At 38.4% G+C, this 13,710-nt stretch overlaps 1 protein-coding gene across 4 annotated transcripts in view; it reads right to left on the reverse strand.

The window, feature by feature from the left end:
* FCHO2 (FCH and mu domain containing endocytic adaptor 2) overlaps positions 1-13,710 on the reverse strand; it is a 100,858-nt gene that overhangs the window by 11,782 nt on the left and 75,366 nt on the right. For 2 of the 4 annotated variants that reach the window (XM_075591860.1, XM_075591867.1), the window contains exons 14-21: positions 12,495-12,506; positions 10,609-10,633; positions 10,243-10,282; positions 6,429-6,514; positions 4,368-4,856; positions 3,313-3,428; positions 2,378-2,507; positions 1,070-1,181 (exon numbers count right to left, since the gene is read on the reverse strand). In XM_075591860.1, coding sequence (XP_075447975.1) covers positions 1,070-1,181; positions 2,378-2,507; positions 3,313-3,428; positions 4,368-4,856; positions 6,429-6,514; positions 10,243-10,282; positions 10,609-10,633; positions 12,495-12,506 — 1,010 coding nt within the window. The remainder of the gene's footprint in view (positions 1-1,069; positions 1,182-2,377; positions 2,508-3,312; positions 3,429-4,367; positions 4,857-6,428; positions 6,515-10,242; positions 10,283-10,608; positions 10,634-12,494; positions 12,507-13,710) is intronic. The other 2 variants (XM_075591883.1, XM_075591875.1) reach the window with 2 other exon arrangements.

Below are 13,710 nucleotides of genomic sequence, written 5' to 3' on the forward strand. Positions count from 1 at the left end.
CAGCCTTTCAGAACGCCTGCATGTAACATAAGGAGTCTTCACACTAATACAAATGTTTGCCTAGTCTACCAACCTCTGAACACATCTGCAATTTAACTGTAGTAAGATAATATACAGTTAGACCACAATTACAACAGCACATAAAATCTATGCTGTATAAAAAGGACAAATAATATTATCTACTGCAGTTAACAGCCTAACTATACATGTGCTTCTGTAACCACACACAACAACATGGCATTACAGGCAGGCTGGTGTTCTGCAATTTCCAATACCTAGTAATTATCAGTGCTGTAGTCATCTGATGTTGATAAATAGAAGATTAATATGCACATTCTAGGTAATATGCTGCATATATATGTCCTCAAGGAGGTCATCTATGTTATATATACATATTTCCCAGGGACTGTAGAATATGGGAACATGTGCCATAAGAAGTCACCTGACTTTGCTTAATGGAAGGCACTAGTAAGTTAAGAAAAAGTATTCATGACCATCCTGCCACATGGATGAACAATTAGAGGGAACCAAGAGCAATTAACTTCTTAGAAGATTACATCTTTTCAAACAGGAGAAGTATGGTACAGGAGACCAGAGAGCGTGTTTAACATGAAACTTGAGGTCTTTCAGTAGAGAATATTTTCACTAAAGGTGAAGACGGAATATGCCATTGCCATCCTCTCTTGCCTAGTCACTGTACTCTCCCAGTTCCACAATAAAAACTTTTGTGATACTCCACCAATTTTGACCTAAAGACAAAGATGTACAGCTCTGATGCATCGTATGGCTACAACAGTACAGCAGTTGCAGTTACAGTTAAGATTAACCCCATTACCCAGCTAAGAGCTACTGCAATTGCAGAGAATTTAAAAAATGCACAAAAATGTTCAAATTAATGTCTGGACACATGACAGAACTCGTCATAAAAATGACAGTAATACACTAATCAGACAGAATATGTGTAAATCCAAAGGGCAAGACGAGCCAAAAACAGACAGACTATTGTAATGCAGGATGCAGAATAGGTTTGTGTGTAAATGGCCTTCCTTGATAAAGAAATATTACTAACTTTGCAGGATCTGCTCCTTTGAAGTAAGCATTAACAGACTCAGAAAGGGCTACCGCAACAGGTAAAGTGTCATGGTTTCCAAGGCTGACCGGGCTGGGTCCACGAGAAATACCTAAAGTACAAAAAAGCATATTTTCATTTAATTTCAGAGTTCCAAGCTTATAACCATAGCTGGTTCTAATCTTTTTTTAAGCTTGCTTTTATTACCCATCTTCTGCATCTCAGGCCATTAATCCAGAACGTTTTTGTGGTCAATAATGCCATTATGAATTATTAGATGCAGGTTCTAAATTACGAGTCTAAATAAGATAGCAGAACATCTGAATCAAGTGTACAACTGCAGTCATCCTTCCTAGAGTCCACTGATTTTGAATTTAATATTTTTCCATTTGTCCAGCAATTCACAAACTTAAAATGGCCACCCGCAACTTTGTTGCTGATGAGCCAATTACCAGTGATCATGCCAATGGCACGCCTTTTGCTTGAAACATATTTCACCAAACACCTACAAATGGCAAATCCCGTATTGTCTGGGTATCTACTAAAAAAAAATAATTAATTGAAATATAAGAGGTAACTACTACACCCCTAGCCTGAGATCTCTTGGCAGAATGACCATAATAATAATGCATCTGAAGACCGTTGTTCCTTTCCTCCACTTCAGTGGCTCAGAAAACAAAATGACAAAACGCTAATGATTTGCTCAGACATAAAATGGGGCTGATCTTGCACACTGGCCCTATGACCCATATACAGGGCAAGGCCACCTATTGATCTAGGGTGATTTTCAACTATGGAAAAATAGGTGATAAATGGTTAAGAATCCCTGTAATCCCATTTTAAAACCTTTTACACTGTGACATGCATGATTTTTCACTTTACTCACATGAGTAACAATTCAGAAACTATAGAATGAACCCCTTAATCTAATAAAGTCAGAGTATTTGATCGATCACAGTGCAATTGGCCCTTAGGAGTAAAAGTGCATTTGACGTACAGGTCCACAAATCCCTCTTTAAAAAAAAAAAAAAAAAATCAATGCAGACTATATATTTATATTCTCATTTTTTTCTGCACAAAACAAGTATTACACAGTTAATGTCAGAAAAGGATTGGCTGGTTATTAGTTACCACTGTTTAGCATCTTCTACATTTTAAGATAGTCAGTAGAGAGCTACAGAAAAAAAGTAAGACTAGATACAGATAGCATGATCAATCCTGTTAAAGGATCGAAGATTGTATGATTATTGTCTTTACTTGTTTCAGTGGGAAAGGATATAAAGCTCTTGATATACAGGCAGCACTTACCGAAGGTGGGAGTATTTGCAGCACTAATTGAAGCAGAAGACGATATTGAAGAGGAGCTTTCTGCACGTGGCAAAGAAGCTGAGGGAGGTGGACTAGTGTTAGATGTTAATGGAGGGCTGAATGGCCGTGGCTTAAAACAAAACAAAAATACATTTGAAAAATATGGATAAAACATAAGAAAACATTGTTCATAAAGGAAAAACACAATAAAGTTAGACTTACTAAGGGGTGATCAAGTTACCTGATCATGGTCACAAGTTAGACAGGGTATTTAAACCAAAAGTCCCCCCAAAAGTGCCCTATTAAATGCTGAGGCACAACACATTATCAGGAGTCATTTGGAAGGTGGGGTCAAACAACTGGGACCAAGAACTGGAATTTAAACCCCTTTTCAATATGCTCTGAATACATCTTCGCCAGCACAAGGAAGTTGTGAACCCAGCATATTAAATTGGAGCTGTAGGAGTAAATAGCTTAACAATGAAGTAACAAAGATTACAAGTGAGAGCAAATCGTAGGGAGCAAACCAAATCCTTCTAAAGGAGAATACAGAAAAATCAAATACACCAGGGAAAAAGTTAGTGCAACAACAAAATGTTGGGGACCATAATCACTTAAACATGACTTGATTCCTTTTGTATATTTTAGCAATTGTACAGGATGCTGTCTGAAAATTTCAATAGAAGTACCCCATGCTTATCAAACAAGTGATGTATGTTTATGCAGTTAGAGTTCTATAAGCAGTATTGGTCATGGAGAAAATATTCTTTGCAGATTTTATCTTGCATCTAAACAGCATACCATGTCAACTGTGTGCATCTTAGCTTTAGAAAGAACTTAGATGGACATTAGGGACCAAATCTCAAAACAGGGCTTGTCTTCTTTTATCTGCCAAGCAATATTAAATACGATGGAGTATACATAAAAATACATACTACTTCATTTATTCCACTTAGTTTTCCAGCAGAAAGCTTTGGTCTGGATGCAGGTCTTGGTGGCGGTACAATGGTGCCTACAGACAGGGGTGTAGTAGGCCGCGCAGAAAGGGACACTGTTTAAAAGAAGACATGGTTTTAATGTTTTCAATGGCTACATTACACAGAACATATATATAAGAACAAAGAAAAAACACCCCACAGACCATGCACCTTTACTACAGAATAAATGTATTCTTCAAGAAAATGAATAGTTATCCATGGCTAGAAATGAAAAAGGTTTGATTCTCAGAGGTTGCCGAGCTGGTTAGTTATACAAGGAACGGTCACTTAATCCTGGTAGCAGCGGTGCCACTTTGCAACATCATTCTATGTTTACAGATTAATATTCATTATTCAATATTAAAAATCTGTCTCATGCTAAAAAAATATTTTCAAACACAAAAGTCCAGCCACTGCATTATCCTGCTGCAAAATATGATGATTTCTTCTCTTCTCAGTAAAAATAGGCGCATCAACAAGTGGCAAATGAGTGAGGAAAGTTTCGGACTAAAGAATGAGGACATCTTTATAGGAACCTTGTAGACATCTTATTAAATAAAATTACAGCTAAAACAAATGTGTGAAAAGGATGATGATCAGACTGCTAATAAACCATTACATGCTGTTATTACACGGTCACTGTGTGTTAGTCAGAGCAACTGAGTACAAATATACACACATACACACACATACACACACACACACACACACACACACACACACACACACACACACACACACACACACACACACAAACAAACACAAACAAACACAAACACCTCTTCAAACAAGTAATAGAAAAATCTCACTAAAAATGTTAGGATGGTAAATAGTTTTGAGAAACTGTTGAATGAACACAATTGAACAAACAAACAGAGTGCAACCCTACTGATGCAATTAAATATATTGCTTAGTATGTAATGTGAGTATTGTATGCATTCTTTTCAAATCTAGGAACTCATTGAAGACAGTTTTCTGTCACTGCAAAGCAACACAACGCATGCGTGCCATACCATTGTTTATCTGAACTGTAGATAATAGGCTACAGTTGAAAGACGGAGACAATGCTGAAGACGTTTCAGAAATGTTTGTGTTTTCTCCAATGAGTACACTTTCAGGGATATAGTTAACATTAGACAGGCCTCTACTATCTTGAAAAGCACAGTTCTTCGCAGGCCTTTCAGATTCAAAATATCGCACATTGTCAACTTTTTCAAAATGACTATGCAATCTCTGTAGCTTCTTGTGGTTCCCACTAGTCTGTTTAACGTTCTCGTAAAAAGAAGTCCATTGCTTTGGGGACTGTGAAGAGGTAGTTCCTGCGATCTCTACTTGAGGTTTTACTGTAGCAAGCTTATGCATAAAGTCAGTGTCAAACTCTGATTGCGGTATATCTCCAGAGTCAGAATTTAAGAAGCAGTCAAATAAGTAGTCAGACATTAAACTCGCAGGGAAAACTGTGGGAGAAAATGAGGAGCTCCTGGTGTGCTCCATTTGTGCAGCTAAAGAAAAATGGAAAACATTGAAAGGAAGCAGAAGTACATATACACTGTGACACACACAACTGGTCTCTTCATGACACAGTTCAGGACTAAAATAATAGGCTAGAAAACATTCAATGTTATTTTTAAATCCAACTGGAAACTATTCTGGCTTAATATAAGCATTTTCAACATGAAATGGATGATCGGGAAGAGACCTGTTATGAATTACTCTGAAGATTCAGACTAAAAGAAAAGAGCAGAGGGAGCAAGGAGATAGAAATGGGGAAGCAGAGGGGGCAGCAGAACAGAAGATCCCAGTTAAAAACAGGGGGGAAAAGTATTAAACAAAACAAAAAAAAGCAAATAAAACAAATACAAATAAAAGAAAAAAACAGTACAATGGAGCAGATGGATCAAAACAAAGAAAAAAAAGAACAAAAGGCAGACAAAATAAAAGGGGGAAAAAAAAAAGAAGAAAGAAAGAGCAGAGGAGATAATGAAATAGAAAGAAAAATGGTAAAGGTACCAGGGAGGTAGAAAAAAAAAAAACAATTAGGTTACACAAATTAACAGCAGTGGGAGGATCATACGAGACCAAGGAAAGTAGCAAGCTCAGTGTATATTTTGACATTTTTTAACCTTGCACAATCAAATTGTTTAAGCTTAATGTAGATGGAAATATCTCTAAAATGTATTTCAATAAATCCTGAGGTGCAGTCACAGTGAATTCCATTCAATTAACACGGCCCATAAAAAAAGTGAAGCACACATCCAAGCACAGTAGAAGTAGCTTCTTAACACATTGTACATATAAAAAATATAAAATCATGAAATAAGTTTAAAAAGGAGAGTTTGCCAAATAATATTTTGAGGACCAACCCTTTCACCTAATGAAAAAAAAAACACGGAGAAACTCTTGCTGTGTGGCACTCCCATTTTGAAACTACTGTACATATACATAAACAAATGTACACGCACACACGCACAAACGCAATGAATGCTGTGTGCGTTCCAGTTTCTCAAATGACAGAAAAAAAACATGGAGAAACTCTTGCTTTGCAGCACGCCCATTTTCAAACTACTGCACATATAGACACACACTCACACAATGAACGCTGTGTGCGTTTCAGTTTCTCAAATTACAGAATTTGTACAATGTCTTGAATGTCCTCAATTTTCGATTATTTCCAAACTCTTTAGGCAAAATATGTTGTGTTTAATTACATGCTACATGTCTGCCCATTGAAATAAATCTAAACATCACAAATTTTGACATATCTAGCAATCTTGCATAGAAAAAAGGTTGAACAAAACGTTAAGCTTTAAATATTTTCCACCAAAATATACACAGTACTTTGATGGTAAACAAAATTCAATTGACAGCATACGCTCAGGAATGCCCACTTAGATTGTAAACTCTTCAGGCAGGGATTCCTTTACCTAACTGAATGTATGAAGCGCTATGTACATGGATCGCTGTATACAAATAAAGTTATACATATATATCATACAAAGAAAATAATATCTATCCATGAATATAAAACGAATCCTCGTTATGTCAAAGGAAAGCAACAAAATTCAAGGGTTTACCTGTGGAAGGCAAGGATGAGAGGGAAGAAGATTCAAGAGATGAACCAAATAATGGGTCCCATGCAAGAAGATCACTGTTGACTCTCCTGTGGAAAAAGTGAAGATAAAGATCAACTGAAGTGACATGTGTGTTGTATTGATTAATTATGATACCACTCTTGGCAGCTTTTGAAAAATTTTTTAAGATTGCAAAGATGTCAATAAACAAGATTTTTTTTTGCGGTCCTAAACTCATGAAGAAGCTCACATTACAAAGAACTTAATCTGAAACATTTTTTTATAGGCATGATTGATAGAGCAAATATACTTCTGTAATTAAATACTTCCATATTGACAGAAGCTAGACCAGAAAAGCAAACAAATTGTATTTGCAGCACTGCCAGTGTCCATAGCAAAATATTACAAACACAATCGTGAAGCCTTGCCTTCAAATCCAGTTGTGTTATCCAAGACACAAATAGACATTGTGATATGCACTGGATTACATACCTGGCCATGATGGCTTTTCTGATATTGCCAAGTCAGTTAGCCTCATCCTTTCCACCCTGTCCCAAATCCAAAGAATATTGTTGTACTGTATACCGTTGAATACCAGCCATATACCAATTATTAAAGTAGCATTGAAGGTTTATATTCTGAAAACTAAGTACCCTTATTCAGCTAAACTGATAATTTACACGTTTGCACAATTCCTGACATAAAAATGATTAATTTATGACTTTGAGGTTTTGTACCATATACTATGTCCCCATAGTCTATAACCGGGATTAGCATCTGTTGTGCAATGCACTTTCTGATGAGCAGTCTTAGGCCGCGCTCATGGTGGCAGTGCAGGCTACCGTGCGCGTTCCCGCACTCCCGCAGCCCAAGCAATCTGTGCACTTGGCTGCAGGAGATTGGGGAGGCTATCAGGGGCGCGGGGATCGCGTCACGAAGCTTGTTTGCCCTCATTGGTTGAACCAGCTCAAGGGACAATGAAGTCACGCGACTGCAGCCCGAAATCACACTTTTACTTGTCTGGCCAAAATGTGGTAGTGTCGACGTGCTATATCGCCGCCAGGGGCAGCGGGCACTTAAAAAACGGCAATAGGAAAACATGCCAGTGTCCCGCAAGTCCGCGGACATAGTAACGCCCCCACCATGAGCGCGGCCATGGGGAGGATTTGCTCCTTTAAAGTACACCCAGTTTGCCATAGGTTTTGGATATCACTTCAGGACTCTTTCATATGGCATTAAGACAATAGAGCTGATTAGGGAGGCTAGCGGTATGACAATGACTGGGGCACAGAGTCGTAGGAACTTTGATTGCACTATGTCAGGTCTACATTGGCTGTTTAGTTTCAATCTTAGGAGCGCCTGTGTAATCTCTTTAGATACTGGGACAAATTGAAAATTGTAAGCACAGTTAGGAGAGGGTGGGACTATAGGTATTGATTCTGTACCCTGGCAATAGGAAAGATCAGCGACAAATTGTTGTGGGTTAACGTTTCTAAGTGTTCTAGTGTGTAGAACTTTAGAACTTGACTTGGGTGGTTTGCTTTTTCTTACACAGTACACTATTGTCTGGTCACTGAAAATGTCAGGTAAGATACCAAAGGATTACATTCTGTTGGGACAAGAGAATAGAATCTAATATAGCAAGGAATGGCTGTCAGATTCCAGATGTCTGTGAGGGTTGGGAAATAAGGGGACTTGAATTGTGTGCCTATTTTGTTGTTTTAAGGTCAAGCTAATTGAGGTTGAAAATCACATTCTCACAGGTTGAGTTTCACGATTGTAGAGAAGGTTGTGCATTGATAGTAGGGAAGTAGCACAGCCCACAAATCATCATTGAATGCAATTGCAATGTCAGTGTGATTTTTGAGAGTAGTATCATCCTTTTTTGGTATTAGATGGTTGTTGATGGCTAGAAGGCTGAAATATAGTGTTGATAACCTTCCAGAAGTTTGCTGAATTTGGGATTTTGCCATGTCAGGTAGAATACCAGAGGATTGGATTTGGTTGGGACAAGAGGATAGAATCCAATCTAGCAATGAATTGTTACCAGATTTTAGGTGTGTCCGTGTGGGTTACGCAATAAGTTGGGTTAAATTTAGTGACTTGAATTGCATTTACTCTGTGCCCAGGACATACTTGAAAACGAGAGGTAACTCTCAATGTATTACTTCCTGGTAAAATATTTTATAAATAAATAATTCATATTGTTATTTTTAGGGTAAAGCCAACTGAGGTTGAAACCACCAAGAATGAACATCTCCCTTTACATTCAGAGAAGAAATTGTGTCAAGAAAGCAAGTCATATTCCCCAAGCAATCTGACCCTCATGCTTGGCTACTTTTGATAATAATCCAACAGAATGGTTAAATTGTAATTTTAAAGCAGTTATACCGCCTGGCTGTATATCTTAAAAATGCTTTCACAGCATGAGAAACAAAAGGCCCCACAGAGCTGAACCTCGTTATTTTCAGCTCCAAGGACCCCTCTCCCCCCGTTTCCAGAGATACTTGCTGATTTAGTTATCTGTGTTAAATGTCCATCTAGAAAAAAAAACAATGGACACCAAATCTCACAAACCAACAGGAAGTCACAAAGTCACAGGTAGCGGCTTCCTATTGGGTAGCCATGGAAACACTTGTAACACCGGTGAGCATCTCAGGAACTGAGGGCGTCCCGAACTGAAATTACACCGATTCAACTCTGGCATATCCCCAGATTCCCATGCTGTACTAAGATGTTGGTTTGGCAGGATAACGGTTTTAAATGAAACGTGTCAGTAAACCTCATGCTCGATGATATAATACAGTGTATCTGGTTTTTACAGCTCAAGTCAAAGAAAAAGCATAAAAGAGGTGATTTAGTTGAAAACCATTTGTGGTGGAATTCCAGTTATACTTTAGCCACTATTTTACATACATTTCCTAATGTACCAAAGGAGACAAAGCCAAAGAGCATTAAACTTGAGATTGGATACCATTAAATGGGTCACACAGCAATCACATTACATTTTTACATCTGTTTGTGTAGTTTATTTTCTTAATCTAATATTATACTTTTACTGTAACTTAAAGATTGAAGTTTTATGACAATGCATAAGGTGAGCATGCAAGTGTCTTAGTGCAAGTGTGAAGGCGAGTGTGGAAAAGTGTGAGTAGGACAATTTCTTGGTGCCATTGTGGGGGTGAATGAGAAAGAGTCTGGGTGCCAGTGTGTATGGCAATATGTGTTAAGTTATCAATGGCCAGAACACCAACAGAAACCCATAATTTACCATTTGTATAATTCAATTTAAACATAAAGTGTGCATAGTGTTGAGTGGATGAGATCCCTCAAAGCAGAACACTCCTGCCATACCACTGGCATTCCCCTTGTTCATGAGATATTCCCCTTCCATGTACAGTACTGCCATTTTCACAATTGTAAATGTCTGCTAACAGAATGCGGTTGATGAGCTAATGATTGGTTTAGAAGCAGGAAGATGCACAACAGCTAGTGTGTAATAGGGTCTTATTAGATTTTTTTTTTTTTTTTTTTTTTTTTTTTTTTGCAACTGGGGGTCCACTGGTATAGGAATGATGCAAACTGTCACTAGAATACATCTCTGTTCACAGTTACTCAACAGAGGTGCATGTGTGTGTAGAATGAGGCGGGGGCACTTTAAGAGGTGAGGGGATAAAAAGAAAGGGGTTTGCTACTTTAAAGCAATTTTGGCACTTCTGCACTCCTATACGATTACTTAAAGGGATGTTAAGGAAACCAGCACTCAAATGAACAGGTACGTACCACCTGATTCTATAAACTGCAAACCTTTACTTACTCAGTTGGTCCTTGCAGTTTTGATTTAGCGAGCTCTTCACCTTAAAGAAAACAAAACAAATTAATCATCATCTTTCATTTGTATGGAACCAGCAAATTCTGCAGTGCAGTACAATGTGGGAGGGAGGACAACAACACAATGACGAGAGTAAATATATGTTAAGACAAACTGACATAAATTAGTTAACTAATTAAATTCCAATATATATTTCACAGCAAAATGTGTGCAACTTTACCAAACTAGTATAGCAATAGAACGAAGCACCTGCTTTTGAAGGTTGGCATAATTTGACTAAAATATATACATTTTGACTAAAATATAACATTCTCATTGCCTAAATAAGAGGTTAAACAAAAAATTACTTACTTGAGGAATTCCTGATCATCTGTGCCTACAAATAAAAACACACAGGTTTATGTTTTCTAGATTAGCATAGCAAGTGCCTAACCCTGAGCACTACAAATTATAATTAAAGGGTGGAAAGCTGCATTGTTTAAGTATTTAATCGAAGGTACAACAAAACCAATGTTGGTATGAAGTGACAAGTCCATTTTAGAGCCCCTCAACAACAAAAAATCCCTTCTTTAGTCTAAAGCAGGGGCCTCCAAACAGTCCTCAAGGGCCACCAACAGGCCAGCTTTTATGGATATCCCTGTTTCAGCACAGGTGGCTCAACTAGTGGCTTAGTCAAAGACACAATGTATTTCTGTGGTTTGTAGAGACATTGACATAATAATACGATTAATAGACTGTTTCTTCTGTAAATTGATGTACAGTGTGTTATTTATCTCGGCTTTAAAGCTACCACATGGACAAGCAATCTACATTTTTAGAGCAACCCCCCTACTCCATCACCAATAATCCATGATACTTTATTTGAACTAAAAGTTAGTTTAGGTCACTTAACGTGTGTTTTACAGTATGGTGCTTAGTTATACTTTATCTGCATGGAATTTCTCCGACCTATGCAAACCTGGACTGTTCATGGTACAGTGGGACATAGTCTATCCTTAGACCAGGGGTGAGCAATCCCAGTCCTCAAGGGCCACCAATAGGTCAGGTTTTCAGGATATACCTGCTTCGGCACAGGTGGCTCCATCAGTGGCTTAGTCTGAGGACTGGGGTTGTCCACCTCAGCCTTGGACTATTATTAGGGGCTCTATATAAAAGATTGCCACCAAAACACATGGCTTTGCTCCCTATTTTCAATGGTCTGGAATCTTCCATAAGGTAATCCTCTTTAGCTATTTCTTTTTATAATCCGGAAGAAAATAAAAATACCGGAAAGTGCTAGGTGAGCTTGTAACATCTGCACCGTACACTGCTTAATCCACCAGATATTAATTTTTGACATATCTGGGAAATGTTTGTAAAACGTTACCTAATCTTTATAGTCGGTTTTATATAACTCATCTCTGCCATATGTATGTATGTATGAACTTTATGGTGAACTCCCATAGAAATAAAGTAAAAAGAGCAACACTGAAATGTTGTGTGTGACACTTTTCGCTTTATTTTTTACCCCGTGCCAGAGTTCTTCAACTGGTGGACGGCGGCCCAAATGTGGCCACAGAAGGATGGCGGCTACGGAGTATCATGGCAGCGGCAGCAGAGGGTAGTGGTGGAGCCCTCCCCAGCAGTATGACTCGGAAGTCCATTACAACTTTCAGTGTCTGCGGAGGCGGGCTCCACCACTGCCCTCTGCCACCATGATCATCTGCAGCCGCCATTCTCTGCCTTCATCCTTCTCCTGACGGCCAACCTTCACCTCCAGGTAAGTACTGCAGAGTGAGAGATGGAGGGAGGAGAGGGGGGAGGGCTGAGAGATGGAGGGAGGAGAGGGAGAGGGCTGAGAGATGGAGGCAGGAGAGGGGGAGGGCTGAGAGATGGAGGGAGGGAGGAGAGCAGGAGCAGCTGTGTAATCCTAGAAATATGTACTGTAGTAATATGCAGCATAATTATGCAGTGCTGCTTTAACTTCCCTGAAATATTAATACCATCAACTGTCCTCAAGGGCTGGTTTCACAAACATTTGCTTTTTCAGGCTGTTTTTCACCTTGCATTGGATGGAAAAGGCAGCTGAGCCTTGTGACTCTTTGGGCTCCTAACGGCTGGATTTTCTGGTATCTGAACCCTTCGTGGTTTACTGCCGTGTTATATGTACATGCAAATCTACACAAACACAAGGCCTACTTTATGCATTAATAATTCAATGAGCATTTGCTGTACTGTAAATCATTTACTGTACTCACCGGACTTTGCCTCTGTTGTCAGCATAACAAAAAAGGAAAAAAAATAGTGAGAAAATATTACAAGAGATTCAAACATTTTCACATCTTAATGGTGTTAACATCAGCATCTCAAATATATTTATAACGACTATGGTGATAAATGCTTTTTTTGAACATAGATTCCACTTTCAAATGGTGAATAAAAAAAAGTAGAGAATACTGTAGCAAAGCTAGTCTGGAGAGAAGTTGGACATGCTCACACTGCTTTGCAATGAGCGGCTAACACACTTCCAGCTGCAGAGTATGCGGGGGGAGACTTTCTTTGGGGTTCTCACTATTTGGCAGCACATTGAAGTTGAAGGAGATTGCAGTGTCACAAGAAAGATGTGGGGCTCATAGCTGAAGGAAGATCCGACCAAGAGTTGAACTCTGTATTTTCAGTGGGTTGCGTTTAACCATGTATACTATGAATTAAGATTAATGCAGTCTTTTTCATACATGCGGAAAACAAATATTACATATCAATGAGTAAATCTAAAAATGAACACTTCTAAATTAGGGGTAACATGAATAATACTATTTCTAATTCAAAGTGCAGGATTGACATAGGTATGGATTGTGCGCCATCTGCAGGCATAACAACGCAATCTCTTCTAATGCAACTCATGAGATATTGCACTAATGCAATAGGTGGGCACTGCATTTAAAGGTGCACTTCTAATTCATATGCAGTTTTCTATTTTGTAACGACATCAGGGGTTTATTCATTAAGCTGCGATGGTGTGGAACAGGACACTATCGCATGCAAACAGTGGTTACCGGGAGTTTCGATAAGGTAGTGTCGCAAACGACACTTTTGTACTTTAATGAATAACCCCAATTGACTCATTGATTCTTGTGACTCTCTAAAAACTGCAATGTCTCAGCCCTGACTGTTGAACCCTGGGGATCATTGCTGCAATATTTCCAGTTTACAATTAGCCCATAATTAAACCATTACATACTCCTCATGTTTGTTAAAAGATTTTTTTTGTCGTTGCGTACGGGCCAAAAAAGTTAAAGCCCTTAAAAAGGTAACATTTTAAAACGTTTATTAAAGGTAGAGTTTGTGTTACATGCTTCCACTTTATTGCAAGCCAGTGGGAGGCAAGTTTTTAAATGAACCGCTCAATATTGTGTTACAAACACACCCTGCTCTTATTGTGCTAGCCAAACTTTAGATTTTCTTTCCTTCATA

The sequence above is a fragment of the Ascaphus truei genome, chromosome 1 (genome assembly GCF_040206685.1).
Source record: "Ascaphus truei isolate aAscTru1 chromosome 1, aAscTru1.hap1, whole genome shotgun sequence".
Lineage (NCBI taxonomy): Eukaryota > Metazoa > Chordata > Amphibia > Anura > Ascaphidae > Ascaphus > Ascaphus truei.